At 42.0% G+C, this 26,685-nt stretch overlaps 1 protein-coding gene across 1 annotated transcript in view; it reads right to left on the bottom strand.

Annotated features, from left to right (window-relative positions):
• LOC306704185 (metabotropic glutamate receptor 4-like) overlaps nt 1-25,944 on the bottom strand; it is a 117,017-nt gene extending 91,073 nt beyond the window's left edge. The window contains exon 1 of the mRNA XM_079170429.1: nt 25,286-25,944. Coding sequence (XP_079026555.1) covers nt 25,286-25,819 — 534 coding nt within the window. The 5' untranslated portion in view covers nt 25,820-25,944. The remainder of the gene's footprint in view (nt 1-25,285) is intronic.
• Between the last annotated feature and the right edge of the window lie 741 nt (nt 25,945-26,685).

Here is a 26,685-nt window from a genome sequence, read left to right as displayed (position 1 = left end):
CGCTCAGCTTCAGTGTAGTATAATCCCCATTCACCTCCTGCAGACATTCCACTGAATCACCATGCAGTGTTCTCTGGGATTCACAAAAGAAAATCTCTCTCTGAAAATGTAACTCACACTTTGTCCTAAAATCCCCCCAAAACACATTAGCGGAGGCAGAATGTCCTTAAGTGTACTGGATGCCCGCTGATGAATTGAGAAGCATACGGTATTTAAAACAGGATCTATTATTCATGAGACGACAGTAATTTGAGTTTCTGCGCCAAAGCAGACTGCAGGTTTATTAAATCCATAATCAGAACAAGGCTAAAGACCATGCCGAGACATTACATCCTATTAATAATCAAAAAGTGCCTCTGATGTTGTTCGTCTTGTATGAGTGTAAAATCCTACCTCCCATTCACAAATGCAGTCTGTCTGCTGTTGGAACCACGAGGATGCTGAAGTGTGTCGATGCTGATTTGGAGAAAATGGCTAATTACGCCCCGATGCTTACCTTTGTGCAGCGATGTCATTTTTTTTCAGTGTTTCAATGCAGACCAATGCACAACAAATTCAAGTACCTACATTTCTCTGCCTGTGAAGTGGCAATGATTGACAGATTCAAGACGATTGGATTATCTAAAGGCTTTACACAAAGAACGAAGTGTGAGTTACCCACATCGTGTGTCCACGAGTCGTACAGATGGCGGGATAAGAGTGCTTTCATCAACAAAATATGTGTGCAAATAGTTATAGATCAGTGACACCTGCCAGTTGATTAGGATACGGGACTCTTTAAAACCCTAGTTAGTGGTGTTGTATTGGCTTGAATGATCAGCAAAGGGAGCGACGAGTCTGTGCTGTCAGATTATGAAGACCACCTCATTGACTTTTTTTTTTTAATGTGATTGGTGACTGTAAGAGCTAATAGTGATCGCCTGATGGAGTGCATGATTGCAGTGTTCTGCCTGAATTAATGCAATGCTCCATTTCACCCAGAAATGGTCGAGTTTGGCAGATAGCACTACGCTCTCCAAGTAACTTCCCTAATTAATCCGAGCAGTCGTGTGAAAGTCTGTGGTGAGCGCAATAACAAAAGAGAAATTAAATGAAATAAAAACAAAGCTGTGCACCTCGGAAACAGCCCCGAACAATAAAGACAACAGCGCAATCTTCATCCGAGTAGCTCATGTGTGGGAGGTAGCGAGCAAGTTGTAATTCTTGGTGGATGCTTACAAATCTTTTCACTTGAGGTATGAGCTCAGCAAGCATCCGGAATGCCCCGAAATGATTAAGATTGCAGCAGTATATTTATACCAGGGAAAAGTTCTGGACAACTTCTAAGCTTGAATATAAAGTTGCAAGTTTGCAGCCGAGGTGTTACTTAGAATGCTAAATGGCCAATCTGTGTGCAAGCACGATGTCTTCCTCACACTCACTTTATACTGATCGGAAGTTATTTTATAGTTTTATAAAGTATGCAGCGTAATGCTGGTGTTTGTCTTGGACGAACACTCTTAAAGTCTGAGACTCGGCTGTATTATGAGGTCTCGATACCCATGCCTAACAATGTCATTTATGATCCTACGTAGGCAAGGCAAATTGTTTCTTTTATTTAAAGATGAGGGTTAAAGTTGCTCTTCACAAGATGGGGAGCATTTCTGTTGCCTCTCAACGGCTCTCAACGTCTGAGCCGGCGGCTCGCAGCTAGCGGTGCTAACGGTGCAAATTACTGCAAAACTGCTGGTAGCCCTAACAGTGTTAACCTGAGGGGGAAATGGAGGAGGATGGGTGCATTCGCTTCCACGCCGACGCGGCGCATTATCAAATGTTACCGCCATACGAGTGCCGTATGAGCGCAGTGCAGAACAGCGGCCATGAGCTCAACAAAGCAAGGAGAAGCTCGGATTACATTAACAGAGAGCGGCTTCATTCTCTGCTGAGGTACATTACTCCACTTTATCTTTACATGGCAAATAGTTGTAAAATATATTTTTTAAATTGAACGGTTAGACATTTTGGGAAATGATTCGCTTTCTGGCTGAGAGTTAGAAGAAAGGATCGACACAACTCATATCTGACAGTGGGGTCAATCTGACTGTCGGCAAGATCGTGATTTAAAAGTTAGTGTGAGTAGGAGTTAAACCTTTTGATGTAGGTTAAATAAGGGTAAGAGTACTGCATGTCCCAGCAGTCTTTTCTGCTAAAGAGGCGTCTTTGTGTTCAAAATTCCTTGGGAAGTGAAGGCCCTGGCATTTAATGAGTTCAAGGGAAAGGGCTCTCTTCGAGGAGCTCCAATGCATGTGTGGCTGGCGGTGAAAGGAGCAGGCTAATGAGCGGTTTCCAGGGCCTGAAGCAGGACTTTATGGCTGAGTTAAGGCCTTGATATAATGAAAGGCCATTGGCTTAAAGCAATCCAAGTATGGACCCTCTGCTTCTTAGCGGGTGTCGCAGCAGACACTGGCAGCAGCTTAATTAGTTACGGTGGCATGTGGCAACGTGGGAGGCAGAACCAGAAACAGCAGGAGCGGCGTGAAGCATCAGCTGAGTTATCAGTAGCTGAGTGTATGCTGCTAGATTTTTAAGATCGCCTCATTGATTTATTTAAATCGGGCGATATGTGACAATTGGTTCGATCAGTTGATGTATAACTTCAGCGTTCGGCCTTTTGAGCATCCGGTAGCAAAGCGGCTGTTTTATGTCAGAGTTAATGCCGGTGGTGATTTCTCACTTCCTTCAATAATGACCCCGGTCCACCAGCGAGCAGTGAGCTGCTGTCGTGTGGCGTTAATTAGTTCAGCATTAATGGTAGCTTTCCATTTAACTCTGGCTCATATTCGGGGTCTAGGGATAGCTGCATTTTCATTCTGTTGGGCTTAGCAAGGCCTCTGGTTTATTTATCATTTCAAGGTGTGATTCATTTAATTCACTACGCTCTTATTTTGAACATCTAATCAACAAGTCTGCCTCTCAGCACCAACATATTGAAGTTCTGCTTTTCTCTCTTCATGTGGTAGTGATAGAACAGGCAGGTGTGCGTGCAGTATTTCTAATAGGAACAGAAGAAAACACTTTTCTGTATTGCATGTAACTATTTTTGTGTTGCTAGAGTCAATATTTTTCAAACAACACTTTGATAAGCCTCTGGCATGTTGTTTTGTCGAGAGTGGAGACAACCTTTCCGTCGTCTATGAGAATGTGCACGGTGGTCAAATTACCAGAGAAGACAAAACATGTGCAGAGGACGATTATACACTGAATTAGATTTGAGCAGCACCTGCCTACTTTGAATTCTCTAATTCACGATTTAAAAGACAAAGCAAAGCTTGATGCAGTATGACTAAAGCTGTTTGTTAACCCTGTCATAGCGAATTTAAAAAGCTGCTATAATCAATATTTTTGTATTACCCATGGAGAATCATCCACCGGCTCTTCAGGCTCCTTCAGCTCGACAGAGCGTTCAGCGGCCTTCAGCTTAATGTTTTTATTCTCTCACAGCTCTCATCAGCATCGTTTCCAAAGGCAGCAGGCAGCTGTTTTTGCCAAAAAGGAAAAGCTTTAAAAGGCCCCTCTGCACGCTTCCTGACCAGCAACAAACGGCACAGTTGGCGACACGCTGGTGAACGTGGTGGTGCATTTTAGCAGCTGAAGAGCCCGATATTTCCTTCAGGAGTCGGTGGAGAGCAAAACAGAGCTAACAGGAGGGTGAAAACTGGTCTTACATTCATCATGTAGCCAGAAACACGACATCAAATAATGCTCATGTTGCTCCGTCTCTGCTGGATTTGTCAATAAGCAGCTAAGTTCACGATCTGCTGTACAAAGTCATAATATGGTATTGTTGTTTGCAGCTTTTTCCACTTGTATCCCAAGTAGCTAAAAATATCAGCTATTTAGGTTTAAGAATTGTGGATATGCAACCAATATGTTACATGATCACATGAGCACAGGAAGCTTTGAAGACGAACTGCCTCTCTTATTGAACATCCTTATAGGCGTCACATGGATTTGTGATGGTCTGGCATTTGGCCTTCAATGAAGCCTTCAATGAAGCCTCCCAAATAGAGTACTGCAGGGCCGACGTGTTTTTGTATGCCAACCCTGGAAGTTAGGCTTCCTCGAAAAAGCAAAAAAAACCCATGTTGTTAGATTTTAGATTATTGCAGAAAGTACGCTGTGTGGCAAACAGTTTATGATTCGAACATCTTTTGTTCGGCAAGATAATCTTCACAAATGAACACCACTTACATGATTAGCTAACGTTGGGCTATAATCAAACTACACATGGTCGCATAAGCGCGAGTATACACAGCGATGCTGTGAAGTCTGCGTGATGCCGTTTAGTAGTCTCATTTCGTCACTTTTTTGCAACGTCTTTTTATTTTATTTTCTAAATTCACAAGAGGAATATTTCCTGACATATTTCATATTGTAAAACAAAACATTAAACTCTCTTAAGCTTGTGTTAACCACAGACCCGATTTCAGGCATCTAACCAAAAAACCCATTCAGAAATCCCATTGACTTTGAGAAGAGGGAAGTAGAAGTGAGAAAAATAACTAACTTATTTCCTTGTTTTTGGACTCATTCCTGCACCGCTCTACTGGGCTCATAAAAATGGGTCCATCAGACTCCGAGTGTATGTGGGGACCTAGAAAACCAGAGCGGAGTAATGTGAGTCCACAAGCTCACCGAGGGCTCCTACTTATGTGGGCTTTGATTAGGCCACGGTGGACTACAAGCAGAATTAATGTGGGCACTTTAAATATCCTATCAGGAGATCTCCCCTGCCTTTTTCAATGTTTTGGATTCTTCCTCAACTCACTAATGGGATGCACAAATGTGAATTTTTCAGTAAAGACCAATGTAGTCTACCGGCTCTGAGCCCTTAATTCAAGTAATCCTGACATGGCGATGGTGATATTGATGAGATGGGAAACTCTCTTCAACAAAGCCACAGGATGCAAGCTGATTAGATGAAGCTGCGCAACTTTCCACTGGAGACACGGGCACAATTGATGCATCTCAGGATTTTCAGGAAGCATCAATAAGCATACGATGTCAGAAAGCGTCTCATTATTGTTTCATCATTGTTTCATCTTTGCATCTGTTCCCTCTATAAGCTCCCGTTTTAAAATTGATGGCTGACAGATGATGTCAGTCATCAAGGAAGGCTTGTGACAGAACATGCGAGCAGGGAAGACGTGGGATGATGTGCTGCACCGTCGTCGAAATCTTACACCTTTCTGTGTTTTTGTTGCAAAATTCTACCAAGATGTTTGAAATTTAAATGTTTCACTTGAAATGGGACCGATTTGTAAAAAAGCTGAGAAGAATGTGCAGGTAACGTGAGGAAATGCCACTTGCCAACAAACAGAAACACTATTTCAAGCACCAAAACATCTGGTGTTTATTTTCTTTTCTGCAGTTTTAACTAAAGTCATCACTCAAACATTGGCAGGTTGTGTATATAATACCTGCCAGGAGTACCTTTTTTGGTGCACCTGGCTGCATTTTGCATGCAAAAATAAAAAGATCCATATTTCTGCAGGCATTAAGTGAGGCTAATGTTTAATCCTCCCTGGCCAGCCTGTTACCCCGCCATTCTCCCACACCCTCGGGTTGGCCAGTGTTGTTGCACTAAATTACGCTCACACTGGACCGCCATGCCAGGGGGCATATCAGTAGCAGTCTAACTCACCAGTGAAATACACAGGCCTCACATGGAGACAAAGAAACTCTAAAATATGCAGTTCTTTCTCAAGCACGATATCACTGGCACCAGAACTCTAATCCATTACCCTAGACGCCCACACTGGAAGGGATCTGTGGATGCCTGATAAACACAAACAGAAACAAAGCCTGAAGACTCTGCCCACATTTACTGTACGCTTTCCCTGCCATTATCGCTCAGTGGTTTAGTAGGAGGTGGTGGAATACATGCCATTATAAGCAACCCCTCGATACAATTTGGGGTTACGCGACCCCGGGAAGCCATTTCACGGGCTGCTACAGCACTTCAGGAGTTTTAGGACTTGACGCCTGTGGGTTCGGCGCCCTTTCTCCCCTGCACCACTGGAGACTCTCCATCTCTTCAAACCCATTCACTTTTAGTTCTCCCTCTTCTGTGCTGTTTAGTTTCACTTGTCTCTTCTCTGACAAATAAGTCCTAAAAGATAGCCTCAAGTGACAAACAACGCAGAGTTTTTTTTTCACCCCCTGTTCTCCAGGGCAACTAATTATCCGACCACTTTTTATTCGGTCAAGAGCCACTACAGATAGCTAATAAAAGTGGAAGTTGATGACAACTGTCCTGCTGTGGAGTGTCAGGAAAGGAGGTATAATTGTGGTTCGGAGTTGGGAGAAGGAGGTTGGAGCTAATTAGATCTTGTTTCCTCGAGCTCCGGCTGACAAGTCGCGGTGTGTCAGTCTTTCGGAAACAAATGGGAACAGGTGTTGACTTGAGTAGAGCTGAGTGCATCTTTGTTGTCTACTCTCCTGCCGTCATCTCTCAAAGAGTTTTCATCAAACATGTTCGGTTCATTGTCGCAGTAATTACGCGGATGCAACAGGACCACAGAACACTTCCTGTTTGATTAATATATGCAGCATGAAATCAGTGTGTCCACTACTGAGTTACTGCACTCAGTGCTAAAATGTTTCCATTATGATTCTCTTCACACTGTCTTCTCCAGCTTTGTGTTAAAATACGATACCCACATTTATATTTCCTCTTTGCACATTTCACAAAAACATCCAATATGGATAACTGGACAAAAGATAATGGTGAAGAAGATCTTTTTTCTTTCTACGTAATGGTTCTCAGGGACTTGAAAGGAAACGACTATATTCTGAGGAATGAATAGATCGATCTATTTATTTTCTATTGAGAGTATCATGTTGCACATATTGCTGCAGAGCATGAACAGAGTCACATCCAACATTTAGTCCAGATTAAAGTCGATGACTGCCTTCAATTACTGTCGTTAAAACTTTTAAAATTGAAAAATGTTCGAAATGTCTTCGAGCACCTGCACATTCCTTTTTCAACCGATATTCAAAAACATTGATTTATTTTTATTCTGTTCAGCTTCTTTTGGATTCAATCTTCTGCTTGAACACTTAAAACCAATTTTGATACCCTCCTGTACTACAGAGTACATTTCTTCGACGTAGAAAGAGACTTACGGATGTCCCTGACACTAACTATAGTGGCTGTGGGAACAAAATGTGCTCAGAGATGTGATTGGCTATTTGAGTTTCCAAGTGTCGCCCTGGTTGTTCAGCTCAATATGGAAGGAAAGCACACGTGACTTTGCCTTCTTGTAGCTCACATCGTGAATGTTTACAATTTGTGCAAAAAAAAAAAAAAATGTTGAAAGACAGAGAATATAAGTAAAGACTATTTTAATTAAAGGGTGATTACATGTAAGACACATACAACATGTTAATGTGTACTGCAGCCAAGTGCCTTTAGTTTCAAGAGTTAGTCAATTGTGCTTCCATAATCGAGGCCTGAGGAATGAATATTCATATACATTTTGTGCTCTTTTGGAGTGTTTTGTTTTGCACCTGTCACTTCCTCAGAGCCCCGGCTGCTCTGTTGATCATGAAGCTCTGTTAGCTCTGAGAAAGCTTGTGTGCTAACAGGCAGACATCATGCCGTTGGGTTAATAACAGGCAGAGGTGCTGACGGTCTACAGTTTCTAAAGACAGTAGCAGCCCTGCTTTGTTTTCGATTTGATTTAACCATCGTCATTTAGCATTTTTAACACTGACTTGACCCTCTGGGGCCAATCGTCTGAAACCTGCTAACAGCTTATAACAGAAACATTCATCTGTACCTGCATGCTGCTCCTGTTTGTTTTCAGAAGTATGTCATGTTGAGAGGGGATCCTGCCGATTTGAATGCAGACGTGTCGCCTTAAGCTCCAATTCTCTATAACTGGAGCAATGTTTGCTAGGTATTAAATGGTGGTTAAAGCATGTTTTGTGATGAATGGCTCACTGATGGACGTGTTAAACCGTTAGAAATCCCCTCTTAAGATGAATGGTTTAGTCACTTGAGTAGGACCACTTTCTACTTAGCGACGCCCATGTGTGTTCCTGTGTATTTATATAAAGGTCAAGCACATCACAGACTGTACGGCTGGAAAATTGAGCAACCGGTGCATCAGTTATGTGAAATGTGACATTGGCTGCCATGCCTTGTTAAAGTAAAAGGCATCAGCATCCACTGATTGTTGTTTGGTGTTTGTTTTGTTTTTGAAGTTATTGCTGTCATCAATGGCCAAATTGTGTCGACTGAATGCTGAATGCGATCAAGCTACAGGCATGTTTTGCATAAAAAGCAGGAATCTCATTTTCTCCATCTGGACAGCCAGCGATATCATCCTACACTGTTCAACTGGGTCTAAATTCATTTTACGGCTGTTTTTATATATATATATATTCATATATATATATATATATTTCTCTTGTAACAAAGCAGAAATTAATAGCTTGTCTCCCACAAGAAAACATATTTCTTGAATAGAAGTGGTGTGTTAAAATAATGAGTTAATGGTGTCTGTTCTGATATTTAACATCTTGGTCTTTTGAATATAGCTGCGTAAACAGTCCGGTCAGCGCAAAAGAGACAGCGCCATTGAATAATTCAAAGCACTCTGCCATCCATTCATCCTGCCAGCTTTTAAAGCCTCCGACTTCACTATTGATCTGTGTGCTTTGGCTGTACCCCATCGGATGTGCATTGAATGACCGAAATCAAACGAACAAGATTGTTGGGAAGAAATAAAGAAAAGTTTGAAGCTTTAAAACTGATACGAGAGATAAAACATTTGGCTTTTAGCCTAATGGCAAGTTTCTCAACTCAAACGTATGTAGATCATGTTGTCATTCTGTAACTTTAAATTAATCTAGGGTAGCTTTTATCTGTCTTTTTAATATTATGGGATTTGAGTCCCCTCTGAGTATCCCTTAAGTACTTGAAGGCAACTGATTAGTACCACTTCATTATCTATTACAAAGCTATTAAGACCCCATTCCTAAATAAAAAAAGATTTAATGGGGTTATTTCTTTCTTTTCTATGACAGACCATAAAAAAGAACTGTTACATTTAAGCAGAGGGTTGTTTAAATTTAAACTAGTTTCTGGATCAGCTCTTTGAGGTCAATTGAGAACATTTTAGGAGAACACAGGAAGTCTGTACAATAGAATACTCTCACTATCCACTTCCCACGAAATAGGAGATCAGTAAATCCTTGTTCAGAAGCTTTGAGGGTTGACACAGCATTAAGAGTGCCATGTGTCTGGGGTGGCCTTTTCTCCCCTGTTGAAGAGCATTTTAATTGCAGGCAACTGAACAAAGTAATGCAAATCACATTTAATTTGCAGAGATTGTTTAATCAAATTAGAACCCATCCCACAGAAACGTGCATCGTAAACTAGTGGAAGACTGTCCACTCTTATTGCCCTCGTACTGCACGAACCAATAGACGCCATCTAAATCTTCCGGTGATCATTTACTCGTCTCCCGATAAGTTGGATTTCATTAAATTGAATTAAATCAAGGCCAAACTACGCCTACGTGTGAAACGTCTGCGGGACGCGGAGAGAAAGAAAGGCACTCCGCTGCAAACCTCAATACTTGGATTTTAAATATTTCATTACTCCCTTTTTTTCAGCTTAACTTGCAGAAAAGAGAAGCGGGGCGGCGAAAAGCATTGATAGCACATGCAGCGTACAGCAGTTATGAGACAACAGAGTGGGCTGAGTGAGTGTGCCTGCAGTCTCTCCTGCTCAAAATCAAGCTGTGCCTAGCTAAAGTCTGTGAGCAGTGCAGGCTGATTGCCTGAGTGTTTCAATCTAGTCATTCCTGTGTGCGCTTTGACATTGATGCCAACAGACAGCCAACTTCTCCATGTGCAAGCAAACCAGGCTTTTCACCTGAGGGAGATCTTTGATGTTTAGGACCTGCAAATGGAAATAAGATGAAACATAGGTGCAATACCCGCGATGTGGCTTTTACAAAGACTGACGGCAGCATGAAATATTTAGAACAATAAGTAAATTTGCTGAAAATCCTAAAACTCTACCGACTGTTTGTCGCACTGCTTCAAAGTTGAAACTGATTAATCTTTCTTTTTTTTTTTTAAACCTGGTAGTGATGCTTTTCGCTGACTTTTGAGATCTGCCAAATACACTGAGGTTGTATGTGATGACGTCACTGCGGTGCTGTTGAGGGCCTCATGTTACTCTGATATCCATTAAAGCTGCAGGTGACAGACACATGCATTCACTCTCTGATTCTCCCTTATTGGCTAAAACACAAGGCCCATATTGAGCCAAATACAACACATTCGCTTGAGCAACAGTGACAGACAGTATGTCTCTGAATAGCAATGAATGAAATTGGATTTTGTTTGTGGCGCTCACAGCACTAGAAAAGTTATTCTGGATAATCCACAGTGCTGACCGTGGACAGTCTTTTCCTCCTTGAATAGTTCCCAAACATCCCGAGTAATGAGGATTTGAAGATGTTATTTTCCATTTCTGTACGCACAACAAAAGAAGTTCCACATATCTCATATTGTTGAACAAAAGGACATTTTACAATGCGCCTCCATGTCACGTGCGATCCGTATTGTTTATTATGTAACGTTAAATTGCTGGGCAGTGTAATTCATGCATGAATCCCGTGTGATTAAGCATTCGCCACGAAACAATTAGTCCGCCCCACCTCGTTTACAACGCGGGTAACTTCATGAGCCGTCTATTGTGCTTTTAAAACATGAAACAACAGTGTGGTAAAAGCACTCTGCTGCAGCTGCAGACTCGCCGTCGGTGTCTATGTCAGGATGCGACGCCTCCATTAACACTGACTAGTTGATTAACTGTGAGAACAGTACACAGGCAGGTAATGTATTCACTGAGTCGATGGCAATGGCTTTTACACAAAAGTGTCTCTGTCTGCACAGGTAATCTGTTTCTGGAGGAGACATGCTGTTCGGAGGCCGGTCGCTGGCTGGATACATTCGCTGCTGCAAGGACTGCTCTTTGTTATTTAAAACATGTCCTTCCTTGGTTCAAACTCCGGCTAACTTTATACATCACCTCCCTGATTGGTGTAAACCGTGTTATCCTCCTTATCCAGCTGTAACCTTTATCCTGTGTTGCTGATCCAACCGTAAGAAGGGAAAAGAAAAGAAAGCTGATTTAACCCAGAGTTTCCTCAGAGTTTATCTAGAACTCTCTAAGCACCATTGAAACTAAGTTATGTTTGTGTAAAAGTAAGTTTCACACTCACATTGGGCATAATTACCTGCTTTGTGTAATTGAATATACTTATCTAAAGCTTTCCTTTCCCCCCTTGGCTGCTTAATTACTTATACAGAGGAATGTTTTCCGAAATAGAATATTTCTATGTCTCAGTCTATTGAAAAAGCTTTTCCTCCTTTTGCATGCACCAAAAGTCTTGCAGTATATATATATATTGTATGAAAGTGGTAAAAATATTTTTTTTTGAGAATTTTGCTCTTGTGATTCACATAATATGGCTAAATCCGTGCTGCAAGAATGCTTTCCATTCCAACACAAAGGGTGAAAACTGTAAGTGATTTCATATTTCCCCTGAGGCACATAATAGATTGTTTGACACGAAGGAAACTCAACTATTTCTATCAACAGCATTTGTTTGCTGAACATATCAATGACAGAATTTATAGAAAGTTGAATTTGTTATGCTCATTCTCGGATATTGATCTCCCACACACACCCTGCGCTATCATTTAAATCTAATGGCACAAGACCTTTGAATGACTTTGGAACAAGTCCATCCATTCACAGTATTCATCCCCGTGTCGATACTACTCCGGTTTTAAGTAATGGTCGTACTCAAGCAGGGGTCAATAGGATCTTGTGGGTTTACCATCTGTACTGTCGACTTTGCCGTGTCATTGCGACGCACGAGACAGTAAATCTGAGGTCAAAACAAAATACGGGAGGCTATAATATAAAGATTATTAAATCCTCTCCCTGACTCAGAAAGTCGTGCATTACAAAATAAAGAATGTGACATTGTTAATGTGATTAAACTGATGCTCTGTCGACATTTCATTTGCTGTGTGTCAGCAGCAGCAGGGACTCGCAACACTGTGGATCACGTCACAAGTCTATCGAGGAGCCCCACAGGGTAGAGATCCCCACCCGAGAGGATATCATGGTGTGTGAAATGCACTACAAGTAGCTTGAGATGGGGGAACTGCAGCCTCCTTGGCAATGACCCAGGAGCTCCTAGAATCAAATCTGTATAACCGGCAAAAGTCGTGTGCAGAGAAACAGGGAGAGTAAAAACTCTCTGAAACTTAAGCATCATTTATTATCTATACATATGTTTCCATATACTGCACTTATATTTAGAGACTTTGCTATCAAGGAAACGACTGCATCACTAGTTTGAGCATTTGCCTAAATATGGCATATGTTTACATGTAAGTGACAAAGCCCTCCAGCTTGTCCGTCGGAAATGTTTTGATGATGTTATAGAGCCAGTAACTCGGCAGTGGTTCGATTTTCGTACACACAAGGCTGCGATTCTCTTCCTGTTTACAACCAACAATCAATGTTGATTTATTTTCACCGTGACCATGATGTTTCCCAATGTGCTTTAACCTAACCAAACTTCCGCAACACACAGAGAGGAAGAGGTGCACGAAGGGAGAGTCGTTTCTCAGAAGGAGTTATCGCAGGAGAGGGGAGGGGAGGAGAGGGAAAAAAGGGAAGGAAATGAAAGGAAATGGGAGGTGAGATGTGGAGTGGAGAGTAACCTTGTTGTTTTAATTTGAGGACTTGTGGCCACTCAAATCTGGAAACTACCCGAAGAAATCTGACCGCAACTTTTGCGCGTCCATTATCTGCACCTTTACATCCGACCGATAATATACTTAATGAAGGTGTGCTGTAATTGTTCTTTCATACTAGTTTCAACTAAGAGTTAAATATCTGCAGGTCAATTTATTCACCAACAGCCATTTATCTAGCATTTCAAGTTCTGAATTCTGAAACATTGTATCTTCAAAAAGATCATTTGAGGGCAAAACAATAAAAAAGGTGCTGAATACGAGATTGGGAGCATTTCTGTTGCCTCTCAACAGCTCTCAACATGGCGACAGCTGAGCTGCACGTAGATGCACAGCTGCAGTGCATCTACGGCAAAAGCGCTAACAGAGCTAGCACTGTTTACCTGTCTACGCTACCACTGTTTTCTCGGGATGAGAAACTGCATCCAAAGTATTACAGCCCCAAACAATTACCAATTATAAAAACACTCCTCAAACATTATTATCATTATTGTTATTGAGGCTCATTTTGAATTATTATCACTTCATACTAAGTGATTTAATTTAGTGCAACCAAGATTAGATAAGATGATCTACAAGATATGTTTAACTGTGTAACAAACGGCATTATATGAGACAGATCAGCGGTGACTAACACAAAGGACCTCAGGATACAAAACACGACTTCAACATGAAATAAAAAATGCTGGTTCCGGAGGACAAGATTTCACAAAGAATCTGTGGCTCGCTGGCCTCATGAGAGATGACTATTATTCTGTGTTATTACTATTCTTATTGCTGTTATTGTCCGGACTGCTAAACACAGCTACACTTCTGTTGATGCCATGTGTAGAAAGATATTACTGAATTCAAACTGCCCACAATGATGTAATCATTATTGATACAACATTTAATGACACGAATTAAGGAAATTATCTTCAGAGGGAGCAGGGCAGAGATGTTTCCAGTTTGCCACTATTATGTAACAGTCATTTGAAGTTTAATGCCAACATGTCACCTTGTTTGAGAAATCAATAGCAATATGTTACAATTCTGATTTGTACATGTTCAAACACTGACTTTCAGACAAGGCAAACATGTTGTCTCTCCAGCTTGAAGACGGTCAATATCCAGGAGTGTGTTTGTAATGGAAGGTCTTCAAATCTTGATAGCTTAATGATCGCGGGTTAAAGAAACAAGGTGATGGGGCGACAAACAGACAGCTAGTCTTTAAGGATCTATCGCGTGAGGAAGCTTTTGAGGCGATACTTAGCCTGTGAATGAGAATTGATCCCCCTCTGCCAGCTGGTTGTGTGAATGTGTACAAATATGCATGATTGGCTTCTGAATTATGTCTCTATATTTGCAGTCAGTCTCATTGGACTCTGGTTTTAAATATCAACTGACTTCATAAAATGGCAGCCGCCGTAAAGCCATGCAAATAGTCTCTTTCCTCGATGGCAGCGCTCCACCTTTGCACTTGCCGCAGAAACAGAAACCTGGAAGTGCTCAAGGGAATCTTGATGGAAGAAAATGCAAACAAATGGATGAGGCTAGTGGGACCATCTGGTGTAAGACCATTACAAATGTATGCTGGAGCTAAAACAAGCAAGAAGCAAAGGGTCTGAATGTTTTCAAACAGCATACAAAATCTGAATAGATGCACTGCAAGTGTCTGTGTGCATCAGTAGTCACACGGCAGCTATTCAGCTATTCACACCTGGCCAAGTTGAACATGCTACTTATTTTAGCAATAGTTAGCTGGCTGAAATATTTGTACCTTACAAAGCAGCTGGATTCTTGCGATGCTGCCAGATCATATACGAAAATCCATCTTGTCAGGCTTCAGGTAATGCGTTTGTGTCTCCGGTAAGCCAAAGCACGGACCAATCAGAGTCCTGTGAGGGCAGCTATGGGCGTGGCTTAGGTGTATGGGCGTGGCTTAGGTGTGTGCGACGTCACTGAGAGGCGTCTGTTCGCTCAAAGCAACAATGGTGGAACCTATAGAGGTTAGTGTACATGCTACAATAGCATCGGTTATATCAGAGTATTTGTTCATTGAAAGAAGAGCAAACAACAAATACTGAAGGCTTTTTCTCAATCGAAAAGAAGTTTTTTGCTCTTCTCTTGACTCACTTTGGCAAGAGTTTAAGTGACAGATGGTTCATCCAATCCCCTGCCGCATATTTTTTTGAAAGTGCTTGCCCTTTTCCAAATAGTTTCCAATGACGGCTTCTCTGATGTCTCTGTGTAACAAACCATCTGGCGGGTCAGGTTATAAAGATTCACTAGTAGTAGTAATAGTAGTAATAGTAGTAGTAGTATAAATAGTGGCAAAGTAAGTGTAGGGAGTAGGTTGTTGTGGTTGATTGGGTCAAACTGAAGACTTACACCAAGAGTTGACTTATTATTTTCTGACTTTTTATTTGCTAGATTTAGGAAACAACATGTATCCTACAGTATAGGCCACATACACACTTACAGTATCTATTGTGTGCCTGTATCGGGTGCAAACAGTATTGTTGGCTTGTGAGACCTGGATGCAAATAGCATGCTGTTGTTTTACCTCATCTCATCTTTGCCTGTTGGCAGACAAACAGTAAATATCAACTATCACATTCACTGAAACCATTTCATTTATTTGTCAGCTTGTTTGTTTTTTTTTACATTCATCTGTGTTATGAAATTGGAATGCAACCCCAAAAATTGTTTTTCTTGGCTCATCGCTTAACATTTAGATTTTTCTAAAGTGAAGAATAAGCAATTATGCTCGAGCTAATCAAAGCTCTACTCATGGCATGGATCCACAGCTTTAAAAATAAAATGATTAATATCTCTGGAACAAGTTTTTAATATATTTCAAAGCAATGGGTGAGATTAGATTAATCAATTCCAATGGTTTCTGCCAAGAAAATCAAAGGAATTAATGTAGATATTAATTAGCATAATTCATGACGCCAGTACTATCCTCATTATATCGTCCTGGTGCAACACCTAACTTCTGCACGTTAATAATACTGTAGGAAATTATGGTTTTGACGTCTCTTGCTTTTGGCAGAGTTTGTATTTATTCAATTAAAAGACGTATGACATTCTAATTAAACATTACTAAAAGCAAAAAGTAGCTACTGCTTGATGTCTTCTATTTTTTTTCAAATAGAAAGTATATGACTATCAGTCTAGTTGGTAGATTAGAGGCAAAACCCTCTCGTCAATTATCAGTTTCAGAGTATTACCAACACCCTGTTGTCGTGGGTGTTTAGACCACACCAAAATATCTGAACAACTATTGTATGGATGCAGACATTTGTATTCTCCAGAGGATGAACCCTAATGACTTTGGTGATCCTCTGACATTTCCTCTAGCATTACCAGCAGGTTGAAAGTTTTCATTTATCCACTGAATGATCTCAATATCTGTTGGATGGATTAGCACAAAAACGTTGTACAGATATTCATGGTTCCCACAGGACAAATTATAATAACATTGGTTATCCCTTACCTTTTCCTCAAGTAGTTCAATCTGTTCAATATTTTGGTTAATGAAAAAATACCTGGAAAATTAATGACATTTCCATCAGCCTAAACTTGACTTTGTGTTCAGTGCTAATTAGCATATGTAAGCATGCTAACATAGGCTAAGATGCTGAACATCTCAAATATCAGCATGTTTCATTGAGCGTGTTAGCATGGTTTTAGACTGTTAATCTTGTTTTTTTCTCTGGGCCGGTTTTGCGAAACACATTGTTTGATCTATCAAGTCCACTGAATACACAGTGTCACACAATGGCTGTCCATTTACGATATCACAATGCTCGCTACAAAACAAAATGTAAAATTAGTATCAGTTTGCCCCAGTTATTTCAAAATTATAGCCTCCTGAATGTTGGGTTTTCATGGTAAATCCCAACTGCCTCTGACCAGAAAGCAAGTCCCTTTGTGTGACACAGCAGTGACTCATGGGAGCCTCCATGTTGTCTCATGTGCTGGAAGGCTGGATGACGTCCAAGCTGCTTAGCCTGAAGGCGGCCAAACTTTCTTTTTCTGTCCCCACTGCACGGTAAACTCAAGATAACGGCTGGCATTAGGCTGACAGAACAATCCCTTTAAGATCATCCCTTGAAGGAACTTTACAGTGGCCCTATGAAATCTTTATTATATTGACCTTTTCTTGTTCATAGGTTTTATATTTATTATTAAAGAGCAGAACACATAAACTGCTGTGCTGAAATTAAGACATAACTGAGCTCTCAGTTACCTCTCATTTTCCGCCATCGAACACTGTCAGTCTGCCTGCTTTAAGTTAAAGGAACATAAAAATCCCTCTCCCACGATCAATGCGGAAGCTGTCATGGCTCCATTGATTACTTCCTATTTGAATTTGCTTGAGCTACTCAAGGTTTTCTGTTTTATCTTCCTTGTGGAATCAACCCTTTGTTTAAGGCTGAGTAAATTTTAAGCAGCACAGCCTCAACACAGCAGGACAGTGATGGATTGTTGGGTTGACGGAGAGATTATGCAGGTGAGACAGCTCCAAGCCTTTAATCCCACGCTCTTTTCAGGAAAACTATGTGATGGCAGGGCTCTGTTTGTTCTGTTCTTTAGATGCTTTTTTTTTTTTTCTTCTTCTTTTAAACTTCTAAAAAGTCAGAGCAGAGCACCATGATGCACATCTTAATGTACGAGATTGGAGGATTGCAACCACTGCGGTATAGTGACAGCTCCAGTACAGAGAACATAAGCAAACCCTGTTTGTGTTGTGCTCTTCGATGTCCCTCTTGGCTTGAGAATTTCACAGCAATGCTCAGCAGAATTAAATCATACATTTAAAAAAATAAAATACATTTTCACCCTCCTGCCAGCATCCCCTCAGTGGGCCTGCTAGTGCACACTAATTAAATGCCAGGAATTAATTTGAGTGAAACCTAACATATCGAGAAAGAGAATGCACATGAGGACACAGTCACACAGTAGCTTTTTGTCACCGTGCTTGGTGATTACCAGCAGTGGTGCGGATTGCCTGCTGAGGGATTTGCAGGCGGCAGGAGAAAGGGGATAAACTAATGCCAAGAAAAGGCAAGGCTCTGGACAGCCTTCACTCATGACTGTCCTGAGAATTGACCGCCTGGGCTTGGGTGGGCAGAGTGAGTTGAGTCGGAACTAATCCTGAACTAAAGGAGCTTCTCCTTTGTAGCCAGAGCATGGTGGATGGAGGATGTCTGCAATCTGGGGTCGAGAGAGACGGCGTCATGGATTTAGTCTGCTCAGTTGTCAAAGTCAAGTTGAGGGGCACGGATAAAAACCGTGGAAGCTCATTGGTCTGTGAACACACTGAAAACAATTGCTTTTCGCTTCCCTGTTTGTTTGTTTCGATTAGACTCGACGGGTGTAGGAATGTCAGCGAGTACATGGGATTTTGTTGGGCATGGGTGGGTGGGTGGAATGGGCTGCGTGTATGAGCTAATGTAGCGTAGTGTGCACCAAATTACTCTTAGCACAGAATGGGAGTGAGCTTAGTCAGAATCAATTCTCCTATCCAGACCTTTTCTCTCTCGCTCTCGCTCTCGCTCTCTCTCTGTGTGTGTGTGTGTGTGTGAAGGTGACAGGGTAAACCTTGGGAGCACTGTCCCGCTGTGATAGAGCACTAACAAGTGTAGCGTATAACTGTCCCATACTCTGACGATCGAGAATCCCATTGAACACAATTTCTTTAAAGTGTGCCCTACTTATGTTATGATTATTGTCTGTCAGTGGACATCTGACCACAATGTAACTTCTTCAAAGGTCAAGGTTGAACCTTTGCCATCATAAAGCAATCAGATTGCTGATGGAGTTGACAAAAATGTCCATTAAGTCAGAAGACATCATACAGAATTTAAAACTGCACAAATTGATATTTTGCAATGAGCAATGGGTCAAAAGGACTTTGCAGAGTGCAGGAAGCTGTTTCCAGCTAAAATGAAAGCTATAAAAAACACACACATCTTGCTGAAGCACAAAACGACAGAGCCAAATATTTTACTCAGAAGTTGGTGGACCTAAAACTGAGCTAAAGGAAGAGTCACTATTGGGCTTGCATTTGTCAGGTCACCAGTAAACATGGCTCCGAATGAGACTAATGTGTATCTGTGCCTGCGGGATCTGTAAATAGGCAACCCTTTGCTAACACGTTAACGTCACAACTTTTTGTTTTATGGCTAACTACGCTATACGCTTTTTAAACTTGCACCCCTTCGACCATATCTGTGTAGCTTCACAGCAACATTTTATTAAATCAATGCTGCTGAATTGTCATGTCTGACATTAACTTGGAAAGATATTTACCTTTATGGCTCGATGAATGGATTGACCATGAGTCGACCACGAGTGACAGTAAAAAGCAGATGTGTGCATATATTTGATAGCCTCTTTTAGCGTGCACTTCATTCAATGTGATCTCATTCACACTCGTCATATTGTGTTACTGGGGCAGAAGCCCTTGGCGGCAGCCTTTTTGCGTAGTAGCTTGTTATAGAAAGTTTGTGTGTGGATAACGTTGTGAAACGGTTGCGGTTAATGCAACACGTTGTTAATGTTGTGAAACGATGGCGGTTAGCTTGAGAAAAAACAACATGGTCTGCCTTAACATAAGCACGTTGGTAATGTAGCTTAAGTCATGTGACTCAGTGACGTAGCATCTAGTGACATAACGTAGAAATCACTCAACTTTTGATTTCAGAGGGGACATGAATGCAGGTCCACTGAGTACAAATTCTGTGTTGTTTGACCCATCCACCAACCTTCCCTCCACCAACCTTCCCTCCCGCCCTTTGCTGACTTTCTTGCTTTTAATATTACATCCATTGTTCTGAGCTACTTATGACGCGGATGGGTTTACAATGGAGTTAGACGCTAAAGAGTGCCTTGTGCGTCAGTATCGGCACGCCTAGTGCCACTGCTCAGACTTCGGTATTTGATGCTCTGGCAGTGAGATCAGGATGCTCTAGGCTGGCGAGATAATCCAAAAGTGAAATGCTGAGGGGGAGGAAGGCACTGTGCCTCAGGGCCTCTGCCTCTGTCTCTAATGAGGGAAGAGCAAGTAGGATGCAAGGTCTCTTATCCACAGACAGCACAACAGGAAAATAGTTAAACCTCTTCTCTCTGCTCAGCCTACCTTGCTAGCACCTCTCCTCTCCTCACTCCATCTTTCTCCACAGTTCCAAGCTCACTCCTCCACAGAGGAAAGACTCCTTCAGAACTGACTCTGCCTGCTTGTCCCTAATTTAGAGAGCTGCTGCGTGGAAGTTGCCCAAACCACCACCCTCTTTATCTGAGAGCTTATGATTGTCTCAGCAAAGCAACTTGGCTACCTGAAACACAACGCATGCTTCTGCAGTTTCTGACTGCTGCAGCAATATCCCTAAAGCCAGCCCAGTGTAGCTGTTTTCAGTGATGTGTAAGAGACACAATCAAAAGCCTGGGGCTTTAATTATTCTCAGTCTGTCTTGAGTATCATAAGCAACCGACCACTAATTACCACAAGTGCTGGTGCCCTTTGCTCCTGCTTATGGAGTAGTATAAAAACCCAACTGATGAGAACAGACCAAAGGCTGGACCCAGTGAGGAGGGCGCGCAGAGAGGGAGCTTTCAACCCCAATCCCTGGGCGTAAATTACGTAACAATATCGTAAAATATTCATGACACACCATGGGGACGGAATCCTGCCTGCTCTGAAGTGCTGAGCAAACACTTCGCCCTCAGGCACTCAAAGACTGTGAGCAGGATAAGGAAGAGCCCAAAAGTAAGGAGCTGGAAAAACAACTGCAAGCATGAAGCCAGTTACAGTCAGGAAACAAATTCTTTCCCTCACGAGGATGGCAACAGCATCCGTTCCAAAATTACATCGGCGGTATGTTATGTTTATTGTATGCTTTCATGTGTTTCTGTTTATTAAGTCATCAAATAAACATGAGAATTTCATGAAGCAACTATAAATATACAGCATGATAAGAAATAAATTAGCCCCCCAAACCTCATAGCACATACTGTAACACCTCATAACAACGTATTAATGTTTTAATCATTAGACCTGGATTGTCTACAAAACAATCCAGTGGCTGTGTTATATGCACACAAAAAAAAAAGAAAGAATCCCCATCATCATCATCATCTTGGGTTTAGTTTCAGCCCAGCAGTTTAGGCGAGGAAAACGTTGACAGAGGAAGAACCCGACTTTTGAAGTCATTAGAGGGAAGTGGTGAGCAGTGAGACTCTCATTTGCCACTCAAGGGAGTCCTACTTATGGTTTTATGTGACTTTAATGATAGGAAAAAAGAACCGGAACCTGCCGAGCTGTGCCGTGCAGGAGTACAACCTTAGCTCCACTTATTATTCAATATCCTTAGGGGTAAGGGTAGCACTGAGGATTGCATGTACTGTGATTGCAGCAGAGCGGTTTCTGATGGGTCTCGCTGACTTTTGCATTTTTTGAAATTCAAATAGCATTTGTTCAAAAAGGCCAAATTGAAAGCTTATTCTTGAGAGAAATACTTTGAAGGAAAAGTCCACCCATTATTTTATTTTGAATATACCCTCTCTTCCTCAACTCATCTTCCTCTGCACCAGTTAGTGATTACCTGCCTTTCCCACAATGCATCTGGACAATTGCCAGAGAATCAGCATCATTTTGCTCCCGACCCAGAAGTTCATGCAATTCCACCAGAGCTGAGAGAAAATGAAAACTCGGCCAACTTAATAACCAATACACTCTAACATCACTCTAGTTTGCATGTGTGGTAGAAGTTCTCAATATGTTGTGGGTTCGTGTTTTTGCGATAGTAATGGATTACTTTGCTGTCAGCAAAAATAAAAGGCTCATTTTTCTCCATCACCTGAACTAAATACTATTATCAAATGAACTATTGCAAACAAGTTAATTGATTATTTAATAATTGGCTACATTAAGCACAGGGGGAACATTTTATCAACTTGTTTACATTATTAAATTGGTCGCATGAAGATTAAATCCTGAAGAGAAAATTATAGAAACAAGGGCACACATTAACGTAAACAAAGAGGTGATATGCATCTGGTTCACGACAGTAAATTAGAAAACGAGTACCAGGTCTACTTCATGCATATTCACTTTCATCTTTTGACTCGTGTAGTATTAACATTATTAAAAATATTAAACCCTGTGATATTCTTTTCACCTGAGGCCACATCCGGACCCCATACAAATCACATTTCCACGGCTTCTTGTTTCCATATCAGTGTGATTCATGAAAAAATGTTCCGCCTGTCGACTGCAAAACACAAGATAAGTCGATTAAAGGCTTTTAGAGCTTCCCAGTTTTCCACAATGTTTATTTGAAATACTAGAGGAATGAATATCTAAAGAGCGATGTTTTTAAGAAAGGTCGCCACCAGTGTTGTGACTGGCTCTGCTTTTTATTTGCAATTAATGCTATCTTGGCATTTGGTGTAACATTATGAAAACCAACACTGAACAAAGTAAGAATTTCAAAGACATAAAGAAATAGATATGCCAAGGGGAAGCCGCGCTGACCTGCTGTGTCTGTTAGAGACAATGTTTTCAGTTCAGTGACATTGATAGGCATCTGTTTTTCAGACAGGGATTGTGAAGCACTTGTCTGTCGGTGTTAAATAAAAACTAATTTGGACTACTCATTGCTGCACATTATACAATTCATTACCACAGTGTTACACATTCAGACTGGAGAAACCCTCGTATAATGTTCGACAATCGTGGGTTTTCCAGGGTTGATTACCTTACAAACAGCACCACTGTTTACCATCCATGTTTCATCCTGGGTGTACTGCAATGCCATGTTGGTGTTCCAAAATAAACCCGAAATGTGTCTGAAATGGTTTTATCATCTGACTCAAGACGGCCACACACTTTTTAAAGCTGGAATGATGTCAACTGTTCGTGTAGAGACTGAACACCCTGTGATTTTTTCCCCACACCAGTGAGAAATCCACCATTGGAGCTGGATGCATTTGCACATACTCTATTACATGAAAGCCTGTTCTTATGCTTTTCCGTCCTTCCGTCTCATCCCACTGTGGATGCAAAGAGTCGGACAGGTGCAGCTGCAGCTCTGTGATATGCAGAACATGCTCAGCTAATGGCTTCTCCCAATACCGCCCATTGTTTGTATCATATAAAGGACGGACTGGAGATTCCAGTATTGTACCCAGAAATGGTATATGCCATGATCTCTTCCTACTCTATGAAATGAATTATTATGCTCGAGTCTTGATTGTCCTTCCATACATCAAAGTTTATATTCCCACTATCTTTTGCCATGAGTGGTTTGGAGAAAGGGAGTATTTGTTAGCTGCCTTTTGAGATATAGTGTTTCCTTGTTGGAGTGAAGTGGCCTCATCCTGTAGCATTCGCCTCTGCCCCTCAGTGGGATTTGTCCATCGTGCTCAAGGCCCTCTCAAGCAGGCTGTTCAAGCCCACGGGGCAGATACCTTTAAGGCCATTGTCTATCAAAAACAGGATTACTGCTTACTCTGACCTCAGTCCAGAGGGAGAATAACTTGTGCACCCTTTCAGAATCTGAGTAGCACCATACTCACACAAAACTACATTTTTGCACAAGAACACAAAGTCTTGGACGGAACAGCTCAATGCCCTTTAGAGGGGGGGGGGATTTGTTCCCACTGCAGGATTTGGCAAACTTTTTGGAACACACAACAACTCCTTGGCAAAATCCTGCTCAAACAGAGGCTTTCCAATTTGTGAAGTAGTCGCACAAGCTTGCGAGTGGACAGGCCCTCCGCTAGTGATTTGATGTGCCCTCCACAAGGCGTCTGGCAGCAGGCCTTCGTTTTATTTATTTCTTTATTTTATTTAATCCCAGCCACTTGCACACAGTGAGGCATACAGGTTATTTATTAATCCCTGGTATTGGATCGGTACTCTGTATCGGCCGATACCCAGAGCCCAGGTATCAGGACTGGGACTGAAAAAGTTGGATCAGTGCATCCCTGTTGGAAACATTTCCCACAGATTTAATGCATGTATAAAACAGTCCTGTGCAGCCCGAAAAGATGTTGGCATGTGACATAGAGTGCTGGAGCAGTGTGCTGTCCGACCCTTTGTGTGTTGTGCTGAGCTATGAGACAATTCCTGTGTGAGATATGTCACCAACCTCCTTTTTGCTCAGCTGCAAGATTAATTTATGTGTATTCCACTTATGGTGAAAGTTCTGTGCCAGGTTTGTACAAAAAAGACTTGGATGTACAGAACCAGGACTTGCTGGAAACTGATGCCAGCCTTGTGTTGGCTAGTTGATCCACCACTCTAAAAAAGCAGCAAGGATGTAGGAATGCGGTATTTATTCTGCCTTACTATTCGCCCTCTTGCCCTCTGCTGAGCAGTTAGTCGGCCCTAGAGTGGCATTTGAGACATTGTTCAATCAATGCAACAGCAGAGCATTCAGGCCTCATCTTCTATAGGGCTGTTTGTGAATAGAACAGCAGCTTCATATTGATTATCTTGTTATTTAAACACCAAAAGCAACATGGATGAGGAAAAGCAACAGTAAGACAATTATAAACCTAATGTTCAGTCCCTACAGGGTTAATTACATTCATGACTGGGCACATACATGCACAATTTCAGTCGATTCGTAAAAACAAGTCCGTCAAGCCCGGGAAGCCCATTAGAGGCCCTCACTCGAGTTCGTAGAGCAAGGGTTACATTACATAACCACTGACGTGTTACTGCAGCTAGTCGGGCATGAATATTGGAATATTATGAAAAAGAGACAACCTGTTTTGACACAGTCCTTATGCTCATTAGTCGGGTTGTGGCCTGCAGTTTGGTTTGATAGCACTGAGCAGGTATTACAAAAGTCCTGTCATATATTGTTTATGTGTTGCTCTCATTTGCACATTATATTTGCATCTGCTGAGCCAACACACTGCAGGGGCTCATTTTATGCACGACATTCAATAGCAATGCAATGTGCTCATGGTGCGATGCATGGCTTACCCGGATTAATTAGAAGAATTAACACTAAGGACTCCTGGCAAATGAATGTCATTAGTAAGGAGAATTATGGCTTAGTCGTCAGATCCTAGTTTTCTGGACAGTGGGAAGACATTTCTGAAACTACTGTGATTCGAACTTCTGAGGAAAATAAAAAGGTCAAAGGAGAAGCAATAAGGACACTGTGAAGTGTGGAATGAAAGAGCGTGTGTGTTTCTGTGCGCATGTTTATTCAATTAAGTTGAACTTTGCTTACAGTGTGGCGATATCGCCACAGTGTCGGAATGAAATTCCAAGTTTTCCTTTTGGTTTGTATTGATTTTAACTGAGAATCTGATCTCCAAAAATATGTTGGAGGGAATATCCTGTCGGGAATACTTTAAAATACCTGTGCACTGCAACCACGATCGGAAAGACAGTGAAGAAAAAGTAAAGTAAGAAGGAGGAGAAACTGACCTTGAAGAGACGCAAGATGTTGGCTACCATGATTGACACGGAGCTGGCAGATGCACCAATCACTCCCACCACCCTCTCAGGCTTAGTGATGATGGGCGGCCCTCCGCCGAGGCACTTGACATCGGTTGAGTCTTTCTCAATCAATGCCTGAACGAATGTCAGCGACTGCTCCAGAGCATGGGTGTCACGGGAGCAGGTGTCCAGGATGCGCGCCCCCAGAGTGATATTAGGCAGCAGCTCATTGTCGTTATTGATACGATCCAGGGCGAATAACATGGCCTCCAGCCTGTGGATCCCTTTCTCCTTCTTCAGCTCCCCGCAGGCTTTGCCATCGTTTCCCCTCGCATGCACTGGGAACAGCCCACCCAGAGATATGTCCCCATCAATGCGTACTGAATTGAGGTGCGTGTGGCCTGGCATTTTGGGTTTGGCTGCCAAGGCGATGGAGAAATAACAAGTGAGCAGCAACACCCAGCAGCAGACGCCTCTGTTGCAGCCAATCCACGCTCTCTCAAAGCCTCCTCGCAGAGTCATAATGAAAGGCTAAATCTGCATCCACATACAAATTCAAGTGCTTTGAAAAAGACAGCGGCGTGCACGCATATACCCACACACACACACACACACACAAATGTCCTGAAGGTTAGGCACAATTTCTTTCAGAGCACAGTCGTCTTCAGAAGTCTCTTCTCATGGTTTATAGCTCTGACACAAACTCGTTGGTACTAATTATGCACCCTCGCTCTCTTTTTCTTCTTTCTTCTTTCCCCTCTGTGTTTCACTCTCTTCCTGCACCTCAGAGTGGCGGCTTCAGGCAGTAACTAAACAGCACCGGGGTGAGCTGAGACAGAGTCCACAGAGAGATTTCTCACAAGGCAAGAACAAAGGTGGGAAGTCGGCCTCTCTTCTCTGCTTCTCCAGGATCACTCGGGTGCGTTTAGCGCTCCTCTTGGTCCTTCAAGCAGGCTGAAAGTCATGAGACGAGCCAGTGGGTTCCACAGCAGCTCCTCCTGAAAAAAGAGAGGGGAGGCGTTAGACACTAAGGAAGCAACAGAAAGAGCAAAGGGAGGCTTGATAGATTAAAAGCAATCGCATTGATCTAATATACAATAGATTAATGCAGTGGGTTTGCCTTGTATCAGTCTTTAACACAGTGAATGGGAGACAAATTGCTATGTCACACTCTCCATATTTTAATTGATAATATCATACTCAAAACTGCATTGGACAGTCAGCGATGCAAACTAGTTTCCATTTCCTAAAATTCGAGCAGAAATAATACCGGAGACCCAGCACCCCACACAGGAAATCTGTTCTGCGTTGCACCCATACCTCGGCTGCTTTCAGAGCACCGCGATGAATTATTTCTATGTGCCTTGAGCATAACTGATTCGCTGCTT

Source organism: Pholis gunnellus (assembly GCF_910591455.1).
Source record: "Pholis gunnellus genome assembly, chromosome: 2".
Classification (NCBI taxonomy): domain Eukaryota; kingdom Metazoa; phylum Chordata; class Actinopteri; order Perciformes; family Pholidae; genus Pholis; species Pholis gunnellus.
The sequence above is the reverse complement of the archived record's forward strand: the minus strand, read 5'-3'. Positions and strand labels throughout refer to the sequence as shown.